The 22469-nt window shown below is 40.9% G+C and overlaps 1 protein-coding gene across 1 annotated transcript in view; it reads right to left on the bottom strand.

Moving 5' to 3' along the window:
• The window catches only part of SDK1 (sidekick cell adhesion molecule 1), a 1163851-nt gene that overhangs the window by 127725 nt on the left and 1013657 nt on the right, over positions 1-22469 (bottom strand). The window contains 3 exon segments of the mRNA XM_078152930.1: positions 6128-6198; positions 10417-10520; positions 21086-21287. Coding sequence (XP_078009056.1) covers positions 6128-6198; positions 10417-10520; positions 21086-21287 — 377 coding nt within the window.

Genomic DNA, 22469 nt, shown 5'->3' with positions numbered 1-22469 from the left:
TAAATGCTTGTTAGTTGAGTGATTTAGGAAAGGGAACAGCATTTTCAGTGATCCTAAGGCGACCAAAAAAAAAATTTTATACAAATGTACTTCTGATGATGCTTTATGGCTACAAATCATGGACCACAATATCCAAGGAATTAGGATTGCAGCTGACCCAAAGGGCAATAGTGGCCATAAGAAGTGGCATAAAAGATATCATCCAAGCAATGTATGATTAGAAAAGGAAGCAGGACAGCCAGGTAGTGAGAGATAGGATTATTAGCTAGAGAGTCCTGGGTCCATTGGTAGCTCTAGGATGTTAAAGGATCTAGAGAAAGGCCTTAAACATGTTGAGAATCTCCTCTGGGAAGATTTAAGGGAGGACACAGACAAGAATTGGCTAAGAAAAGAAGGTATGGGTGGACTGTGATAGAGTGCACCAATCAGTGTAATCACAGATGCATTGATGTATTTACTAAAGTTAAGCAAGATTCTGGCCATCAGCTGGGAAAAATGGAATGAGTCATAGATAGTTGCTGTGGGGAAGCACAGATGCCAGAAGTGAGATACTGGTCCCCACTGTAGATATGTGTTGAGGAATTAATTTACCAAAGGGCACTATTCCAGGCACTTCATCAATTTCACATGTCCATTCAACAATAAACCTCTAGTTTCTAGAATAGATTATATTATATTACATAATATGTTATCTCATATATTATTGTTCACAGTATATTCTCAGATATTAATAGTTTTTAGTTTAAATTCCTATATATTTTAATTCCCTTTCCTTTTGGACTTTTGAAGAAATGTTATTAATTGGCCTAGATACCTTCCCCTAGGCAGGAAACTATACTGTTCTTCTGAAGGAAGTATCTAATGGTGAGATAGGATGATTTTTCCTTTTGTAAGGACATTGCTGAAGGTGAGATCAAGATTCTCTATTTAGCCAAAGAATAGACAAAGGCTACTCAGAAAAATCTCCTTTGCCATGTGGGGAAATACAGCTGTGTGAGTGACAGCTTGTACGATCCATCAGAAGCTAAAGAACAGTCGGATTAAATGTTGTGATCAATTTGAAAATATTAATAGCAATTGTGAGGATACACTCAGCTTGAATATAATGGTGCTACTATCTATAATGTAGTTTCAAAATCTGAGATTTCAAATAGAACTGGCTTCCAAAGAAAGGACTGATTATAGCACCATTAAGACTTAAAACCATCAGGTTACTAGAGGGGCCATATTTAAATGGGTCAGCATCATTTAAATTACAGACTGTGTTTGCATTTTTAAACAAGTTACTCAAGAAGTTTGCTCTTAAAGTATTCCATTTTGAATGCAGATCTATATTTAAACATATTTTCTTTGTTCTTTTCACTCCAGTTTAGTAAATTACTTTTATTTTTAATTATACGTGATCTGCCAGCCAGTTGACAAGCTTTTATTTCTACAATACATCATATTTACCACCTCATGTTTCTTTCCTTCTTACAATTAACTCCCCCTACTCTGATCTAAAGGGGGACAGATGATGAACACATATGCCAGTTCCTCTGGCAAGATCACTCACCACTTCATTGCTTTGTTCAACATGTAGTCGAGAGTGGCTCATAGCATTTATTCTATTTGAACACAAGATGACCCCTTCAGTTGATTGCTGCTTGTTTAGGACAATTTAACTTCATAGCTAGGATAGACTCGTGTGTATACAAAAAATGCTTGTATATAACATCTGGGAGCGGGTTGGTCTAGATAGCTTTTGAGGTGCCTTCCAGCTGAAAAGCTGTGATCCTATGATACCCTTCTTTTTGTTCTTTCTCCATTCCATTGTTCCCAGGACCTTCCTGGTAGAGGAATAAAATGCAGGATGCTATATATGGTGGGTTTCTTCATTCTTTTGTCTGAAACTCAGTCAGTCAATAAGCATTTGTTAAATACCTTCTATGTGCCAGACAATGTGCTAAGTGCTGGGGATACAATGAAAGGCAAGAGACAGTTCCTGCCCTCAAAGAGCTCACAGTCTAATGAAGGCGACAACCTGTGAACAGCTATGCACCAACAAGTTATAGACGTGATAAATGGGACATAATCAATAGAGGGAAGTCAGTAGCTTTAAGGAGCATCAGGAAAGGCCTCTCTTAGAAGACAGGATTTTATCTGGGACTTGAAGGAAGCCAATGAAGCCAGGAGGTGAAAATGAGGAGAGAAAGTATTCTTAGTGTATGAAACAGCCAGTGAAAATGACTAGAGCCAAGAGATGGAGTGTCTTAAGTGAGGAACAGCCAGGAGGCCATTGCCACTGAATCACAGAGTACATAGAACGGTATAAGTTATAAGAAGACTGGTAAGATAGGAGGGGCCCAGGTTGTGAAGGACTTTGAATGTCAAACAGAGGACTTTGTATTTGACTCTTAAGGAGATAGGGAGCCATGGGAGTTCATTGAATAGGGGGTGACATGGTCAGGTCTAAGCTTGAGGAAGATCAACTTGACAACTGAGTGGAGGATAAACTGGAGTGGGGAGAGACTGTGGCAGGAAGACCAACTAGCAGACTATGTTTGTTTTTGTTTTTAGCTAGGCAATGGGGGTGACTTGCCCAGGGTCACATAGCTAGTAAGTGTTATGTGTCTGAGGCCAGATTTGAACTCAGGTCCTCCTGAATCCAGGGCCAGTGCTCTACCCACTGCACCACCTAGCTGTCCCATTAACTGGCAGACTATGGAAAAAGGTCCAGGTGTGTGGTTATGAGGATCTGCCCCAGGGTGGTGGCAATGTCAGAGGAGAGAACAGGACACATATAAGAGATATTCTGAAGGAAAGAACAAGAAGACTTGGCAATGGATTAAATACATGGGGTGAGAAAGTGAGGAGTTGAGGATAACACCTGGGTTGGGAGCCTGGGTGACTAGGAGGATGGTGGTGCCCTTGACAGCAACAGGGAACTTCAGTGGTGGGGAGCTCTTGGAGGGGGCGCAGAGAATAAGTTCAATTTTAGATATGTTGCATTTAAGATATATAGGAGACATCCAGTTTGAGATGTTTAATAGGCAGCTGGAGATGCATGTCTGAAGGTTAGAAAAGAGGATAGTCATTATGGTAATTATGCTGTTTTTTTAATTTTTAGAATTTTGGGGATTAGTGCCCCAATTTTAAGGACTATTGATTTTGTACAGGCGTTAACAAAGAATAATCTGATATATGGTTCTACTGGCCAGGATAATTATTAAATTTCCTCCCTTAAAAATGCTCCTTCTTTTGAGTTCACAATTTCTGTCTGATGCCATGTAATAAAACTCAAACATTTTCTTGGCATTCAAGGCTCTACAACCTAATGCTATCCTACCTTTCTAGCCTTGTCTCATATTACTCCCCTTCTCTGTCCTCCTCTCTTTTTCTTGAATACTTCTTGTATTTTCCCGTATTCTGTGCCTTTGCTTATGCAGTTTTCTGTGCCTGAAATGACTCGTGCCTACCCATCTATGAATACTTTAATACTTCGATAAACCTATGATTTCACTGATGTCCTTCCTCTAACAGCAAAGGGCTTGATCTCTCCATGCCTTCTCCTCCTGTGTGACCCTGTCCATGCCCTTCCACAAATCCTCCTGAGTGGGCTCACCTAGTACACTAGAATCCTGCATTCTGTGCTACCCACAATGTACCAGTTAGGCTGGCTATCTGCTGGCACTTGCTTTTGCTTCATGAACAACCTCTCCACTCTTCAAGGCCCAACTCAAATGCAATCTCCTCCAGGAAGCCTTCCCTGATCTCGCTAGTCAGTATATTATCTTCTGATTTTCTCTTCTTCCTTACACAGCTCTTCATTTTGCATCTTTCTAATGCACTTATCCTGTACTATTTTGTGTTAAAGTTACCTATATATGGGTCATCATCTCCCTTTACTGAGAGGCATTGGGGTCTGGAAGTCTTGGGTTTAAGTCTTTCCTCTCACACCTACTGGCTGGGGACCCTGGTCAAGTCACTTAACATCTTAGTGTTTCAGGCAGCTCTCTAAGACCATCAGTTCCATGTGGCAGTCTGCAGTGGCAGATGGAGTTTATTCACTCCAATGAAATTACAGCTCCAGTTTATAAAAAAATATCCCTAGATTATAAGCTCTATTAAGACAGGGACTATATCTTACTTAAACTGCTTTGCATCCAGTAGGCCCTGCTGAATGTTTGCTGAACTCAGCATCCTCAGGGGGGAAAAAAGACTCTACTGGCTTTGGGTGTTTCCCTTCTCTGTATGGCAAATACCCTCTGTATACCCTTCTAGGGTATGGAGTCTCGAAAATGACAATTAATAGATTAATAGGACTGTGGAAGAAAGTAAACTAAGAAGGAGGCAGTCATAATAGCAACTTTACCTGAAAACTGCCTGAGAATGGGCTGCAAAATCTACTCAGATAATACAGAAATAACATGCTGATAAAGCTGGGGCCTGCTCCTCAATATAACCCTTAAGAAACTCTAGAAGAGGTCACTGTTACAGAAGGATAATCTAACACAGTATGGGGATTTACAATCTTTTTTGTGGGTAAGAGTATTTTTCTTAAATGCTGAGATCCTGAGCCAAAGGCAGCAACTTCCACTCACATGATGATTCAGTGAAAATACCTGGGGGTGGTTTTGGGGGATGTGTGGTGTGTGTGTGTGTGGGGGGTGTGTGTGTGTGTGTGTGTGTGTGTGTGTGTGTGTGTGTGTGTGTGTGTGTGTGTGTGAGAGAGTTTGGTGGCAGGCACTGTCTGGGAATAGAAAGTAAAAGGCAACAACACAGTCCCCACTCTCAAGGAGTTTACATTCTAATACAGAAAGAGAACACATAAAGAAGAGCTGGAAAGGTGGGGGGGATACCCTTATATGGGCAAGGATGGTAGAGTCCAGAGAGTGAGCTGAGCTAGGAGTGAAGTGAGCGTGGCTGGGGCCCCTCATGAAATGGCAGTCTGAGCTAGGAACTCACTGATTTAACATATCGAGTTCCATTATCGACCAGCTGGTTATGATTAACCTGCTGGGGGCCTCTGATCCAGAAGATGTTAAGAGCTCCAGCTAAGAGCATGGAGATTTTTAGATGTTAGGTGCTGTAAAAACACCAGATTGCTATCTGCAGGGTTCCCGTAAATTCCTTCCTGATTCACGTATCTTGTGAAATATGGTAATATGGCATGGAAGAGACCAAAAATACATTTCAGTCATCAGAATGCAAAATGGGAACACGTAGGATGCTAGGGGTACAGGGTTCGTGTTTTTTCATGCATGGCTTCACTACTGCTTCTTACACCCAAACCCTTCACTATGTAGATGTACCACTCCCTGAATGCTTTGATCTTTCCCATCTCTGTACTTTTGCTTGTGCCAATTCTTCTTGTTCTTCCCATAATTAAAACCCTACCCACCTTTCAGGGTACAGCTCAACTGGTATTTCTTCCATGAAGGCGTTCCTTATCAATCTTTCACTGCTCAGAAGTTGTGCTTTGTTGATACCAAACAAATGGCAATTACCATACAATGATCCAGATAATAGTTTTTCTGTGTCCCTGTTTTATCTCTTCTTCCAGATTAATTGGGATTAATTTGCTACCTAGAAGATGATTCTCCATATCTGGGGACTGTGTCCCAAACTTCTATCTCTCCTCCACAGCACTTAGCACAATACAGTGGTGTATACATAGTAGGTACTCAGTACATATTTGGATTTTTTTTTTGAAACTGAGTCTCCCTTTGTCAACAAGCTGGAAATGTAGTGGCCATTCGTGAGCCAGAGGCCAATACTGATGGGCAGAGAAGCTTTAACCTGCTCTGGTTTTCCAATCTGAACCAATTTACCCTCCTTAAGCACACTAGTGGCCCTCTGCTCCTGGAGGCTCAGCTTTAACCCTCCTGTAGCTCAGATCTGAACTCAAATGATCCAACAGTCTCAGCCTAGGCAGGGCAGGGACTGCAGGCCATGTGCTACCACACCCAGCCCTCAATAAACATGAGGAAGGAAGGAAGGAAGGAAGGAAGGAAGGAAGGAAGGAAGGAAGGAAGGAGAAGGAAGGAAGGAAGGAAGGAAGGGAGGAAGGAAGGAGGAAAGAGGAGGGAAAGAGGTATGGAGATTGACTGTTTTAATGAAATATGACAGTGCTAGTGTACCTTACCTGCCATTGGACCAGGACAGAAGAAGTGGTATGAGGTGTCACTGAAACACAACTCGGAGGTTCTCCAGGAACTAGAGATCCACAAGAAGGAGGGAAGCAAACAAGAAGAATGATTAGATTAGTAGTTCACCTTCCTTTTATTAAATACTTCCCAGGCCCAGCTTCCTCAAACTCATCCTGCAGGGACTAGCCGATAGCACGTGGCCGTGGCCTGGGCCAGCTCTCAGTAAAACTGTCAGAAAGTGAAGATGCCTTGGCTGGTCCTCCCCTTCCCAAGACACTTCTCTTCTTCTATGCCCTGCTCCCCACCAAGGATAATTCTGGACTTCTTCTGTCTTCCATCAAAGATTCCTCTAAGGAAAATATCTGAGACTGAGACTGAGTAATTATCAGGCCTAGGCATAAAGGAATATGATCTTTTTTCCCCCCCAAAAAAAAACCCCCACCACAACAGAATTTATGCATCCACATGAGGGACATGGCTTTCAAAGATGTTCCCTTAGGAGACAATACTTATTTTAATGATGTTGTTATTGCTCCTAACGCATTGAGGATCGATGTTTGGGAATGGCCTTAGGACCCTACAACATATTCTGTGCTGTGTTGGGAATCAAAGGACCCAGGTTCTGGGCTACCAGGGTTACTTTGGGTAAATCACTTAACCTCTCTAAGTTTCAGTTTCCTTATTTGTAAAACAAGAAGGTTCAATTTAACCCTTAATTCCTTTCCAGATATAAATTTAGCATCTTTGGACCTTATGAATGGTATCAGTGGTGATACCATTTGTCCTGTGAGGCTGGATTGGATTTTTAGAGACAACTAAAAAACTGTTCAAAGCAAAGTCTGAGAGATAAGATAGATAGATGATCAAGACAAAGAAGTCGGTTTTTGTCATAAAGCAATTCAATTGATTTTTTTGCCTGGTTCACAAACTGTCTCTGAGTGAAATTCCAAAGATCTAAGTGGGATATACTGAGATACTGCCTTTGGAACTGGGCATGCTCTTTGGCCCCTTTCTCTGGGTACTTGTGCTTTGACTTTTCTAAAACACAAGTGTAACCAAGTAAATCCTGATTAATCCCTTGGTGGGGGGCGGGGTGGGGGTGGGAGGCTTGATTGGCCACAGAATTAGAAGGCACTGCTCCGTGCCCCCCCCACCTTCATTAGTAACCTGTAGAATGACTCTGCCTCTGTTTTTTGCAATCATTCATCACTTTGGGTCTCTGTTAGCTTTTCCTTGGACTTCCAGGAAGGGGCTGAGAGGGCCTTGTCTCCATTCCCTACCTTACCCCCAAGAGAAGAGAGAGAGAGAGAGACTTGGATGGAACTTTTCTATGGTTCTTATAGTCTACCAAGGGAGAAAAGATCTTCTTGACTCTAGCCAGCCACCTTTAATGTGAATCTGCTAGAAGGATCAAACAACCAAGGAGTAATTTAGTTGAATACATCCTTTAGCAGGCCAGAGCATATGTCCACAGACAATGGGTTGTGGGTATATTCCTGGATCCATAGGAAGTGCCTCAGAACAACCCAGATACAAGAGGAATTGCTCTGATGGACAACAATCCTATATAAGTATGTGTAAGTACCTAAGTGCTTATAAGTTCTGAAAAGTAGATTTAAAAGCAAAAATCTCCTTTCTCATTATAGTCTCACCTGGTATATATTAATGTGAACATAAGTCGACTGCATGTTCTTTCTCCCAGGCATATTTATAGTTTAGGCCTCATTTCTAACAGGGGAATAAAAGCCCTTTCTGTCCAGCTCTTAATGGGATTTCAAGTATCTGAGAGCTGAAGGAAGGGTTATCTCCTATCTTTGGTAAGGGAGCCTTCCTTTGAAATCAAACATTATAGGGAATAGACCACATGCTGAATTCAAACCTGCCTCAGACACTTATTAGCTATGTAATCAGGGCAAGTCATTAAAACTTCTTGAATCTCAGTTTCCTCATCTATAAAATGGGGATAATAATAGCCCCTGCTTCACAGGGTTGTTGTGAGGATCAACTGAAATTCTATCTCCCTATTTATTGATCTTTTTGATTGATCTTTTATTGATTGATTTTTTTTTGCTTTGCCAAACCTGAACTGATGATGATGCAGTTGGTAGAGTGGATAAAGAGTTGATGTTGGAACCAGGAGGAGCTGGGTTCAAGTTCCACTTCTGATAGGTACAGGTTATGTGGTCTGGGGCAAGTCACTTAAACTCAGCCCTCTAGACAACATTCAAAGATTAAAATTTGCAAACCTGCAATAGTAGAGTGTCCTCACTTGAGAGTTCTATCAATGGAATCACAGGCCCAATTCCTATCCTTATCCCTGGGATTATGACAATGCCTTATTAGGGAACCCCTGTGGGTGCCTCAAGGAAGAGCCATGCTAAGGGTGTGATAACCAAGAGTGGAAGCTGCAGGATTAGCTTGGAAAGGAAAAAGAATCTAGAATGTTTTCCCAGCTTTAGGAATGAGGCAGTGAAAAAAAGAAACTACTACTTTCCCCTTTGCTTCTGGTGTCCCAAATATAGGTACAGAACCAAGCAGGCCATAGGGATGAACAATGCCCCTGTGATCACACCGATTTGTCCCCCAGCCCCTCTCTCCCTTTCCCCAAAGCACACATCTTATTTGGCAGAAGGGAATGGGTAGGTGGAAGCTCCATCAGAGAGTAGCTCTCTCCTTGGTTGAAGAGGAAGAGGACATGACACTAATTCCCCCTTTCATAACTGAGAAGCAGCATGGTGTAGTGGCTAGATCATTGGATTTAGAAGTATGGAGAGATGGGTTCAAATTATGCCATATTTCTGTGACCATGAACATCTCACTTAACTTCTATCAGATTCAGTTTTCTCACCTGAAAAGTGAGGAGGGCTTGACTTAATGATTTTTAAGGTCCTTTCCCAATTTTCCATCTAGGATTCTGTGACCAGGAGGCAGAGTTGTGGGCTAGAAGATCTGTCTGTGCTTAAGCAGCAATGCTGATGTTCTTTTTGATCTAACACATCCCTCTTCCCCATCATGGCTGCCTCAGCTATAAAGCTTTTCTACCTTCTGAGGAGCCCCCAATGTTAGTTGGTGTTGGTGAAATCCCTGGGGTTAAAAAAAAATTGCCATATGTAATAACCACTGTTATTAGAGGGCTACCTCCTTTCTCTCCTGTCCACTGTTCAATTTCCAGTGCTTCCTACTGAGCACAAAAACAGCTCACTCCAACCCAAGAACAGGGAAGCCAAATCTTATCAGAGGCACACAGCCCTCTGCCGTGTAATGCTCCGCCAGGAGCCCTGGGTTTGTTCAGCAAAATAATCTCCGCATATTGCTAAGGAGTTTAGAAGTTTTTGCAGTGTCAAACCCTTTACTGTCCTGTAAGGAGGTCAATGGAACTCTGGAGTTTGAGAAGCTAAAACTTCTGCTTTAGAAAACACCAAATTTTAGACTTGGGATCATGGGGTGAACTGGCTAGAGAGGAATTTGTTTTTCAGATGGCTACCCTGGCACTTTAATTGAAATGATAGCAATTGGGGATGGGGGGGGGTGTCAGAACAAAAGAGGGTCTGAATTATTATTAAGTGCTGCTGGATATAAGAACTACTCTGGCTTTCATCCCTAGGAATTTAGCTGCCTTCTGATGCACGATACCAATACTTCTTCTTTGGGCCTAACAGGCCTGCTATCATCACACTGGACATATTTGATGGAGTTGTTTCCCAGTCTCACTTCATGCCTGGCAGGATCATGTCATACAAAATTACAATGAATCTTCAGGCCTAACTCTTCTGATGTGGAGAAAGCGGGAAAAAACCCACCTAAAGCTTTTAGAGAGTCTCATTTTTGTCTTTGAAGCATTTCAATCATTTATCTGTGCTAGAGCTGAAAGTGGATTGTGAATGAAAACAACTGAAGAAATTTCTTCAAACACAGCCCACCCAGCTACATTTATCTTTAATGATTCTCAGTAAATTATTCAACTTCTGGAATGATAATGGATCGTAGAGATTTTGGAAGCCAATCAAAGAAACTTTAATACCATTTGGAGGCCCTTGAAGGGTTGATTTATGACCACAGGGCACTTGAGAATACTCCAAGCTGCCTGTCATTAATTGAATTCAGCTCTTTACCATCTTGTTCTCTATGAAAAGAGCTATGGGGAGACCTTTTCCCTGCTCAGGTACAAAGTAGAATAAAATCTTCAGGAGTAAGTGTTTCAGAGTTCCCAAAAAAGCATCTGGAATGAATGGTAACGATTCCCCGGTCGGGTTTTCAGACAGTGCACTGACCCCAGCTTTCTTACCATCTTGTAGTGTAGTTACTGCCTCTGTCTCAGCACTGAAGTCACTGTCACCAATGTCATTTGTTGCTTTCAGGCGGAGCTTGTAGGAGGTGAAGGGATTCAATCTGTATAAAGTTAGCAGAGTCAGAGTGAATTCTTGAAGCCTTCTTCAGACCATTTTTGTTTTCTTTTGTTTTTATTAGGTTCCACCCAAAACAAATCCTATTCAGATATAACTGAAAAAGGCATTTATATCTCAGTCCAATCTGGCATTTTATTTACCTAGTGGCTTAAAAGGATTAGCCTGAGGGGAGAAAAGGAATAGGTATTTGTCCTTCCTTTGCCTAAAGGTTGCCTCCTTAAATTCTTCATCTGGTGACTGTGATAGAGGAATTATATTGTGTATACTTTTTAAATTCTTAATGTGCTTTTAATGTTTAGTTATTGAAAAAGTTTTAAATTGGATTTTATGTTTCACAAGTGCCATAAGGGGGAAAACTGCATTTAAAGAAAAAAAAACCTTGAATTTGTTAGACTAAGTCAAATTTTGACTTAGGCCACAATAGTTGTAGAGGGAATTCTTGTTCAGACACGGACTGCACGAGATGGTCTCTGAGATCCCTTTGCACTTTAAAATTCTGGTTCTGTGTCTCTATAAAGAAGATTGAAGCCATCCAAAGTGAAATCTCTTTAACTCCCCTACTCTCGAATTTTGTATCTCTCAATTTTTTTCTTCCCTTTCCCCCTTCATTCCTGTCTCAAAACTAAAGGCATACTTTCTCCTTAGCTAAGGACATCCTTGCTCGTGGTCCTGTTTCCTCCTGCCTCCTCTAGGACATTGTAGTATGGTGGAAAGGACGCTGGCTCTGGAATCAGAGAACCGAGGTTCAAATCCTGACTCTGTCTCTCTTGGGCAAGTTAATTTCTCTAATTCCTTTTGAGCTTTAAATGTATGATCTTATGACCTCCCCTTGAAACTTATTTCTCCCCCAGCTTTCAAGATACTTTAATATCCTCGTTCTCCTCCTATTTTCCCAATGCTCCTTTGGGGTTAGTGACTTGCCCAGGGTCACACAGCTAGTAAGTGTTATGTATCTGAAGCTGGATTTGAACTCAGGTCCTCCTGACTCTAGGGCTGGTACTCTATCCACTGCGCCACCTAGCTGCCCCTTCTTTGTCTCTTTCAATGGCCCCTCGTCTCCCTCATCCATTACAAACAGGTGTTGCCCAAGATTCTCTCCAAATCCTTCTTTTCTCCCTTTTCTACACATCCTCAGTCATCATAGTCCATAGTTTCAATGGTCACCTTCATGTACATGACTCAAATCTTTCTTCAACTCCATTTTCTCTCTTAAGTATCAATAATATTTATAGGATTATAAACAGTTCAGATGCAACCTTTCAACCCATCTAAAAGCAAACATAATTTTCCTTACCAAACTATCATATGTTCCTGGCTCTCTTATTTCTAATCATGGCACCATAGTTTTACCAGTCAGCTAGGCTAAAAACTTTGGAGTTATCTTTGACTCCTACCTTAACTATCCCTTTATATCATCAATCTTTTGCCAAATTTTGTTGAGTTCCCACTGGGAATTAGCAACATCTCTCAAACCCATCCCATCCTTCCATCCTACAGTTATCACCCCAGCTCAAGCCTTTATGACTTTTCGTCTAGATTACTGTCCTCTCCATCCACAACCTCTTCCCCTCCAAGCCATCCTAGGCATGATTAGTTTTATCAAAATCCTTCAACGTCTCCCTTGTGCCTATAGAATAAAGACCAAACTCCTGAGCACGAGCTTCAAGGCCCCAACCCATCTTTCCACTCATTTTCCACCAGTACCTTACATGGACTGCCCTTTCCAACCAAAGAAAACTAGACTAGTCTCCAAATATTCCATGCTTTTTTGCCTCTGCACTGTCCCATAAGGAAAAATATCTTCTTCTTGAATTAATAGCTGCTGATGGCTAATTCTTCAAGATTCCTCTCACATGGCGCTTTCTCTATAAAACACAAATAGACTATACAAAGGCATGGAGGTGGGAGAATGCCATATGTAAGAGATGGCAAACATACTAGTTTGACTGGATCATGTGGATCACTGATCAGGGTGCGGATGCCTATGTGACAGCACTGGAGTCAGATAAAACCAGGAGGGAATGTAAGAAATAGCTAATTTGTGTTTTGTTTTGGTTTGGTTTTCCCCCACAAAAGTCACATGGAACCTAAGGAATACAATCTAAGGGTTAGGCGGAAGTTGAGCAAAGGAAGCCATAAAGTAGAACTGGTGGGTGAATAGACTAACCAGCAAAAACCAGTTCTGAGGTTCGGTATAGATTAACATATCCCTCACCCCCCCAAGTAAAAGGGGTGTGGGCATACTCAAATAAGAGCAAAAGCAAATAAGGGCAGGCGTCTCAGAATTGTGGGGAATGGCAGATGCATTGGGGGCTGAGACTCTTGTGGAGAAATTAGCTTTAGATAGGCTTGGGATAGGCTGTAACCTCTATAGTACCCAGCCAATGGGGAAACAGGGAGGGAAGTTCGAATCAGGAGTAGGGAATAAAAAGGTGTGTTATCTGTCAACACGTGCTCTCACATGTGGGATGCCCAGTCTTCCCAGGCCGTTAATAAAACTTCTTGCTGGTTCAACAATGACTTCGTGGAATTCGTGGTAAAGCTAACAATCATAGAATGGATGAAGTGGGATAATGAGTCATAAGTCTGTAAAATGAGGAGCCTAGACTAGATGCCATCTAAAGCTATGACCCTATGATCCCACGGAGTTTCCAAGAGATAGACTAGAGGTAAAAGGTGATAGAGGCGGACAGGAAGACAGAGTTCTCTGGGAAATTGTGAAGAGAGAGGAATCATTGCACAGCTGAATCATGGATGGCCCCAGGAAAGAAGAGGAACCCAAGCTGTAGTAGGAACAAAGGAAAAAATATTTGGACAGGCAGCGATGAGGAGAGATTGTAGTACAGGAATGGAAGACAGCCTATGTGACTTTATGGAGGTTGAAAAGGAACAGCAGCCACCCAGCTTGGTTAGGCTCTGTGTGAAGCAGGGAACATGTTGAGAAGAACTAAAAGGCAGGCTGGAGCCAGAGAGGAGGGCTTCCTCCCATTTTAGGCTGTGTCTAGTTCTGCAGTCAATAATGAACCACTGACAGTTTATAAGGAGGGAGGCAGGAAGGTCAGACCACGTATTAGGAAGGTTATTTGGGCAGCAATTAAATGTGATCTTTCCTCTGAATCCTCCAGTACTTTCTACCTGTGTTCCATCTATCACATCTTACTTTGTGCTATATAGCAGAAGTTCTTAACCTTTTTTTAATGCCTGTATGTGTGTCATGGATCTCTCCTCAGAATAATGTGTTTAAATGCAAAAGAAATAAGATCATAGAATTACAAAGGAAAATAATTATACTGAAATTTAGTTATCAGATTTTTTTTTCCAAGTTCATAGATCCCAAGTTAAGAGCTCCTATTAAGCTATATACTTGTTTCTGTGTAGGGCCCAGTCTCCAGGCTTTCTATTCTCCACAGGGCCTAAGCACAATCAATGCCTTGCATGTAATAAGCACTTAACAAATATTTGTTGAACTGAGTTAAAAATCAAGTGAACAGTCAGAATTACAGTCTGACTGAAAGCAGCCTGGAGTTGGAGATGAGATGAGATTTGTGAACTCTGGGGCCTTCCGAAGAGTGCCAGTTCCTTGCTTTGAAATAAGGCAAGTCAGAAGAGATTCCCTATTGTGCTCTGGTACTGTCTAGAGCCTGAGGACAAGGAACTTGCAGCTGGACAGTAGGGAGGCTCCCTTTGATCTCCAGTGAGGAACCGAGGCTCTCCCGGTAAGGAGAGAGCAATCATCAACATAATAATAAGTAAACACCCCCAGATGTAGCTAGGAGCTTGTCACTTTTCTCAGAGAAATTTTAGAGTGTTTCAGAAGATCTACTAATTAAACCAGCCTTAGACCTCATTCAGAGCCTAGAAGAAGGACCTCCTAACTCTTTATAAACCAGCCTCCTCTGCCCACGCCCCCTCCCCCACCCCTCTACTGAAAACTCTTTCTAGGTTAGTAACTATCTCCTCCAGGCCAAAATGCCTGTGTTATTGCTACAAATGACTTTCTCCCTCCTCAGCACTTTCCTCTTGTTGTGGCTCCCTCTTCCCTTCTCCTCCAGTCCCCTCCCCTCTCTCCTTTCATTTTCTTTCTTCTCCTCTGCTCCCTCATTTTCTAAAGTATCAACGGTGTGTAAGATGTGTTAGGAGCTGCAGGACATGCACAACTAGAAAACAACAACTACCACACACTCTTATTCAAAGAGCTTACCAATTTGGGGGGGGGGAAGGAGGGGAAGAATGAAAATGTGCACCAATATCTATGACGGAATATTATCAACTGCACAGGGAAAGGCAGAAAGGCAAGAAGTAGCCTAGAAGGGATGCACATCCCTAGGGGGGTTCGGGGCAGGTTTACAGAATAGGTGGCATGAGCTGTCCTGAGGGATTTCAATATACAGAGAGTCAGTTTCAAATGGTACAAATGTTTTAAGGGGGAAAGGATAGAACAAAACATAGGAATCATAAGTACTTTGGATTGGCTAAAACAAAGAACATACTACTGAAGGAAAAATACTAATAATCTATACTGCATTTTACACTTAAATCTGCCAGAAACAATTTTATATCAATTTTCTATTATTATACAATAATATATCCAAGCTATTTCTAGCTGAGAGAGAGATGTCGAAATTAGCATAGTTCCCCTTGCCTTTCAACATGACTCTACCCCAAGATTTCAGGTAACATACATACTACAGGAATCTTGAAGAAGGAAAAGATCATAATACGTTAAAATACCATTTGGGGTTAATATTCCAGAATAGTCACCAGTCAGTTCTTTCCTGGACCACTTTCCCCTAAGAATTCCTTCTAGAGATCAGTATCTTAACCTTAAATTTCAAAAGAGGACCCACACATTCCTTTCTAGAGTCCAGGAACCAATCAATTCAGGGGGTGTGGAGGCAATCCAGGTTTGATTATTACCCTTACTCCATTTCAAAGGGAGGCCCTAGCCATTGTTCTCCCCAGTTCCTAAGGGGAAGGTCTGGAAAGAAAAGGGTTTTTTTGGATGGAGAAATAGCACTTCTTAATATTTGTAGAGAAATTAAAAGGAGCTTTTATTTTTAAAATATACTTCCACAACCTATAGAAAAATAATGTACACTTGGGCCGGAAAGGTAGGTAGGATCTAGCTTGTGAGGGACCTTGAATGCTAGGCTAATAAATGTGTATTTTATTTAGTAACCAGTACAAATCTGTGTAAAGTTTTGAGCAGAGGAGGTGACAGGATCAGAACTATTACATTATAAAAATTAATTTAACAGGATGAAGTGTCAAGGAGAGACTAGAGTCAGGGAGATTAGTTAGGAGGATATTACAATTGTTCAGGCTAGAGGTAATAAAAATGGTGGCAGTGCGAATGGAGGGAGAGAAGCAGACGATGTGAGAGATACTTTTATTGCAGGTAGGAGAGACCTTAGAGGTCACCAAGTCCAAACTGTACCTAATAGAAATCCCCTTTAGAGAAAATGATTGTCTAGACCAGGGGTGGGGAACCTGCAGCCTCTAGACCACATGTGGCCCTCTAGGTCCCCAAGTGTGGCCCTTTGACTGAATCCAAACTGTAGTTTTGTAGAACAAATACTTCTATTAAGGGGATTTAAGGGGATTTGTTCTGTGCTGCTATTGCTATTTCTTCTTTTTCTTCTGTCTATACCACATCTAACACAGTGCTAGTGACTGAATTTTCGTATGTTTAAAATAAATTTGACTGTGGGTAATAAACATAGAAAATATAATTTCTTTCTTCAGGCTAGTTACAATCATTTCCATTAAATTCATTAACATATGATTTTTATTCAACTATATATATTCAACTGTACATACATACAAATATATGCATACATTTGTATATGTATATATGTCACCTATAGGATAATTAGTACTAAGTTATGAGAAAAGTTGTGTTTTAAACAAGTGTTGTTTGTGTAAACCACAGTCTCTGCCTTATAGGAGCCTGCAATTTTATCAGGAAGACATAACTTACCCAAATAAAACAATTGATCAACAGTACAGGGTGCCTTATTAGACACTCAATAAATGCTTTTTCAACAGAGTTAGATGCAAAGAAATACACAATGAATTGCCTAAATGAATAATATAAATAATTAAAGATGATATCACTCATTTCTTAAAAACCTTCAATGTTTTCCCATTTGTCTACCGAATAAACATTAAACATCTTAACTTGGCATTCAAGGCCTTTATTATATAGCCCCAGTCTTCTCTTCATTCACTATATCCCTGGTTTCCTTTAAGACTCAGCTCTAGTTCCACCCTCTGTATTTGGCTTTTCCTGGTCTCTCCAGCTGCCACTACCTGTCCCCTTCTTCCCCTTTCCCCAGGTTACCCTGCATCTTTTTGGTATAAACATATGGGTATACATATTTTACATATACTCATATGTACATGTTTTGTCTCCTACTGAAATGTATGCTCCTAGAGGGTAGGGACCATTTTGCTTTTGTCTTTGAATCTCCAATACCTGGAATAGTGGGAGGGGGGAGATGAAGGGAACAAGCATTTATGAAGCATTTATGTGCCAGGCATTGTGCTAAGCACTTAATGAATATTATCTCATTTGATCCTCAATACACCCTTGGGAGGGAGGTGCTATTTTATTATACCCATGTTATTGGTTAGGAAACTGAGGCAAACAGATATTAAGTGACTTGTCCAGGTTCATACAGTTAGTAAGTGTCTGAGTCCATATTTGAACTCAGATTTTCCTGAGTCCAGGCCACAGGCTCTATCTATTGTGCCACCTAGCTACCTCCCAGCAGGCAGTTAATAAGTGCTTGTTAATTGACTGATTGATCGTCCATTTCATCCAAACCAATTCACTCACTGTTCTTCGAAAGGGCTACATGCTTTTCTACTTGTACTATGAGTTCATGCAATTCTTTCTCGACTTCCCTGCCTGAATTCTACCGAGCTTTAGGATGCCTTCCCTGATTTCCTCAGCTGTCCATTCTCCCTTACCTGAGTTCTTTTAGCATTTACTGTCCATAACACACATTTAGCTCTAAACATTTCCTACCAGTTACCATGGGTAGACAGATGGCACATTGGGTTCTGGGCCTGGAGTCAGAAAGATGCTTCTTCCTGAGTTCAAATCTGGCCTCAGACACTTAGTAGTTGTGTGACCCTGGACAAATCATTTAACCCTGTTTCCTCATCTGTAAAACGAGCAAGAGAAGGAAATGTCAAACCACTCCAGTATCTTTGCCAAGAAAACTCCAAGTAGAGTCATGAAGAGCTGGACACAACTGAACCACACTACCACCAATTATTGTCAATTAGCTTCTCATGTGTTTCTGTCTTATGCCTCAGGGTAGATCAGGGTGCTTGTGGCTAGATTTCAAAGATTATTTGAATATTTGTATTTTATTATAGTTCAATACATTTTATAATATTTATTACATTTATAATAAGTTATAATAATTTATGTATTATATAATTTTTATATTATTTATAATTATAATATTTTCAACATTGTATTTCAATATAATTAATTTCTTTGTAATCTATGTATTTTATTTTATGCATTAAAAAAATTCAGATTCATTGGTTCCACCAGACTACCAAAGGGGTCCATGACACAAAAAAGCAATGACCCCCTGAACTAGATTGTAAGTGCTTTGAAGGCATGGACAATAAGTATTTAATGATTTAATATGTACATATAAAAACATTGAGTATTGCAATAATAAATGAACTGTGTAATTATTTATAATAATTAATCACAAAACTTAGATGATATAACATATTCCCATTAATAACAACAATAATAATATCTAAGGGAATGAACTTTTCATTTTAAATGATATACATTTCAAAAGCTAAATCTGCACTATATACCTTTCAATGGTTAAACCTGTGATTTTTTTTGGCCACATACTTCATGCAACTCAGGTTGCCTATACAAATAAAACTAAGAGGCAGGGATTATTAAACATTAAGGGAGATTACACTATAGCTGGTTCAAAATATCGCTTTTCCCCGGTTCTGACAGTTAAATGTTTTTTATTGACAGGTAGAGTAAGCATTTGTCCTAGTTCTACCCCATTAGGAAATTGACAACAGTCTCTCTTCCACCAAATTAAACTGTCTGTCTTGAAACATGGACCTTTCGGTTTTCAACACGAAGTCCAAAGCACACAATTAGTCTGTTTGATTTCAGAGGGCTTGACTACAGGCACCACATTTGGGACTTTTTTCAGACAGTTATACAAAAGGGTTAGATTATTTATATCCCTGAGCACACAGCTACTTGAATTAGGTTCCCAATGTCTCCAGTCCAAAACAATCATATGATTTAAGTTTGGGTAATGAGGTAGTTGTTTATTTAAAAAAAAAAGTTGTGACACTTCTGAGCTCCATGTTACAAGCATCCTAAAGGTCCTTCAGGAGATATATCCATGTCACTGGGATGGGATCATCAGGCAAATTCCTTGCTGTAGATGTTGAGTGATTTCAGCTGAAATTACTGCAGCTCCCAGCGTGACCTTACTCAAAGAGAGTCAGAAGTCCTGGGCTCTCTCTAGTCTGGGTAGTTCAAAGTATGAGCAGAAATGTGTGAAGAAAGAGTTCAGCTGTTTTGGTTTGATTCTTTTTTTTTTTCCTTCCACAAATTCCCAGAGGGACTTTAGGCACATCATAGAATAATGATTGGAAGAGGCTTTAGGGAACATCTAATCAGACCACTTTTTATGGAAGAGGCCAGTGAGGCTCAGAGAGATGGAGAGACTTGTCCCAGGTTACACAGCAATTTAGACCCAGAACCAGAACCTTTCCATATAGCCCAGCTCTTTCAAATCCAAATACAATGTTCTTTTTTGCTATATCACACTCTAGCACAAGAGCAGAAAATGGATGATTTCAATGAATTGCCTTTTACAGGCTCAGAGAATCCCAAAATTTTTGACCTAGAAAGGACATTAGAGGCAATTCTGTCTGTCAAGGGAGCACAGCATGTTTAGTTTCCCGATCTTTTGAAATGTGGACCATGATTTCTATCCTGTCTCACTGAATTGTTATTAGATTGAAAGGAGAACATATAGGGACTTGCTTTGGAAATTACAAAACACCATATAAATATTCTGCATCATGGTTTGCTATGGAATAAAAGATTTGTGGTCTGGTGGCCAACTTTCTGGTGATGACCTACTCTGAACAGAGCTAGGCTCAGAGAGCTTTCTGGCACTGGGACCCTACCTCAAAGCCTTGCTACCTTGGTAGCTTGTACTGCAGTGGCACAACCTTCAAGAATACAGGGTCACTTTTACACCATAATGAGGTATCAAAGGAGGGCTTTTCTATAAATTATTTCTTCTTCTTCTTCTTCTTCTCCTTCTCCTTCTCCTTCTTCTTCTCCTTCTTCTCCTTCTTCTCCTTCTCCTTCTTCTTCTCCTTCTTCTTCTCCTTCTTCTTCTCCTTCTTCTCCTTCCTCCTCCTCCTTCTCCTTCTTCTCCTCCTTCTCCTCCTTCTTCTCTTTCTTCTTCTCCTTCTCCTCCTCCCCCTCTTCCTTTTCTTCCATTTTTCCACAAAGTATAAAAGGGTGGTGAGTAAAAAGAGCATGAGACCCTCGTTTGAGAAGGGTCAGAGGGCAGCAGAATTGAGTAAGGTTAGAGAACCAGGCTTAGAGTCTGAGAAACCTGGGTTGAAGTCTCATCTCTAACACATACTATTTATATAACCCTAGGCAAGTGATTTAACCTTTCAGTGCCCTAGGTAAATCCCTAAAACAACAATTTGCAAGCCTTGTATGTCATCAGAGGGAGTTCTCTATGCTAATGAAATCACAGGTTCAGTGCCCCCCCCCCAAAAAAAGAAGAAGAAAAGAAAGACACACAGAGAGAAAGGTTACAACATATGCAAGGGATTCTCCCCATAGGGTGCTCAGGGTCCAGAGGGAAGATGTTCAGTTGTGAAATCATCTAACACATCTCCCTGTATTTCCTAATTTCGATGTGAATTGTTTTCATGGGTCATATCAAAGATTATGTGACTGAAAAATAAATGTTTTCCTAATTATTTGAGATCTTATATTTTCTAAGGGCTAGGTCAGCAAGACCAACAACAGATATACCAGAAAACACATGGCAGACAGGGAGTGCTATACAAAAGCCAATTATCAATCATTTTCATAAGCCTTTTTACACCAATATCACACTCCCTCTGACTCCCATCACCTACTACGGTGGCACCAAACTTAGGGGTAGGATCATGGGATTGTAGCTTCCTAGTTGAAAAGGGCACCTCAGAGGCCACATAATCCAAAACCCTTATTTTAAAGAAGGATAAATTGAGGCCCAAGGAGGTGAGGTGAGTTGTCCAAGGTTACACAGAGTGACGGAGGCAGGATTTGAATATAGGTCCTCTAACTCCAGAGTCAGTCATTTTTGCACTCTACCCAGGTGCCATCCCAGGATTCATGTTAATCAAATAAATCACAACCTAAATCAGATCCATTTGAAATTCTTAAGAGTTGCCTTTGGAAGGCAGTCACCAACGTGATCAAATCAATCTGACTCCTGTGATGCTTTGTGTTACCTTTCAATAACATAGGCTGTGGCCTCGTGGCTGATGGATGAGGAGTAGGTTTGCCACTCTCCTCCTGGTAGTTCTCGGATCTGCACTGTGAAATACCGTATTGGTGATGACCCATCACTGCCAGGGACCCACTGGAGTTGCAGGCTCCGAGATGTTACTTCTGACTGGGGAATCAGAAGATGTCTGGGTGGTGCTGGGCGATCTGAAATGAAAGGAAAGAATGACAGACAATCCAGAAATCCTTGATCTTGAAACCTTCCCACCAGAAACTGACCTGTTCCACAGACAACAATTTTACTCTGCATTGTCCATTATAAGTTTATATGTAGGCTACACGTAGATGTAAACAAGAGCTACTGAAAATGCTTGCTACTTTCACATGAAACACAGATGCCCCCATGTAGCCATCCTCATAATGGACTCTAAAAAGACTACAGCCTTGATGCTGAAATACTTTGACTGAAAAATACCTGCTTCCTCCTAGAACACTCCATTCTCAGCAGAGACAAGCCAGTTACTGGTGCAAAACAGAAGAGAATCAATAAAAGATTTACCCAACAGCACCTAAGACATCAAATACAAGTGACTTTGAGTGACAACTGAGACTGTAGGAAGTCTGTCTATACTTCTAATCACCTTCCAGTTATTTTTTTTACTCTTTTCTCTTTTTCCTTTTTCTTTCTCCCTTCCCCCTCTCTTTTTCTTTTCTTCTTTTCTTTTCTCTTTCTTTCCTCCCTCCCTCTCTTCCTTCTTTCCTTCCTACATTCCTTCCTTCCCTCCCTCCTTCCTTCCTTCCTCCCTAGAAGTCTAACTATAGTGTATTTATATCACAAAATTGTCTTTGATTCAAATTCCTTGACCTGAACCTAAAGAGTTAAGACAGTTGGTTCCAACAACTGTATGGAATTCTTCAGGGTAATGGTGTGTTACGCCATCTCTCTGGAGATGGAGAATGGGCATGCAGGTGCTGTAGATACCAGGACATGGTATCTGAATATAGATCTCTTCTCCTGTCACCATGTCTCCTCACCCCATCGATTTCAATAGAGAAACTCAATAGAGTGAGGAATAATTGTTTAATTGTTTATCATGAAGATTATTGATTCTGATTAAAATGGGTGGCATGTAATAAAGCAGCAATTGATTGTCGACACCACAGTGACTTGTCTGTGAGAAGCTATTCGATTCAACTTAATCAGCACTTGTTTCCATAAGCACACACCTCACACAACCTGATTTCTCTGAAGCTCTGTCTGTATTAATAGCATTTCATTCTCTGCTTTCCCCCTTTCTCAGAGTGCCTACTTGGTGGCTTGGTACTTCCCTCAGATTTTCTCTGGCTGAACCATGAGGGCTGAAAGAACTATATGCAGGAGCCCAAAAA

The sequence above is a fragment of the Phascolarctos cinereus genome, unplaced genomic scaffold, assembly GCF_003287225.1.
Source record: "Phascolarctos cinereus isolate Bilbo 61053 unplaced genomic scaffold, phaCin_HiC Scaffold_4;HRSCAF=312, whole genome shotgun sequence".
NCBI classification, from domain to species: domain Eukaryota; kingdom Metazoa; phylum Chordata; class Mammalia; order Diprotodontia; family Phascolarctidae; genus Phascolarctos; species Phascolarctos cinereus.
Note: the sequence above shows the minus strand (reverse complement) of the source record. Positions and strands in the feature narration are given on the sequence as shown.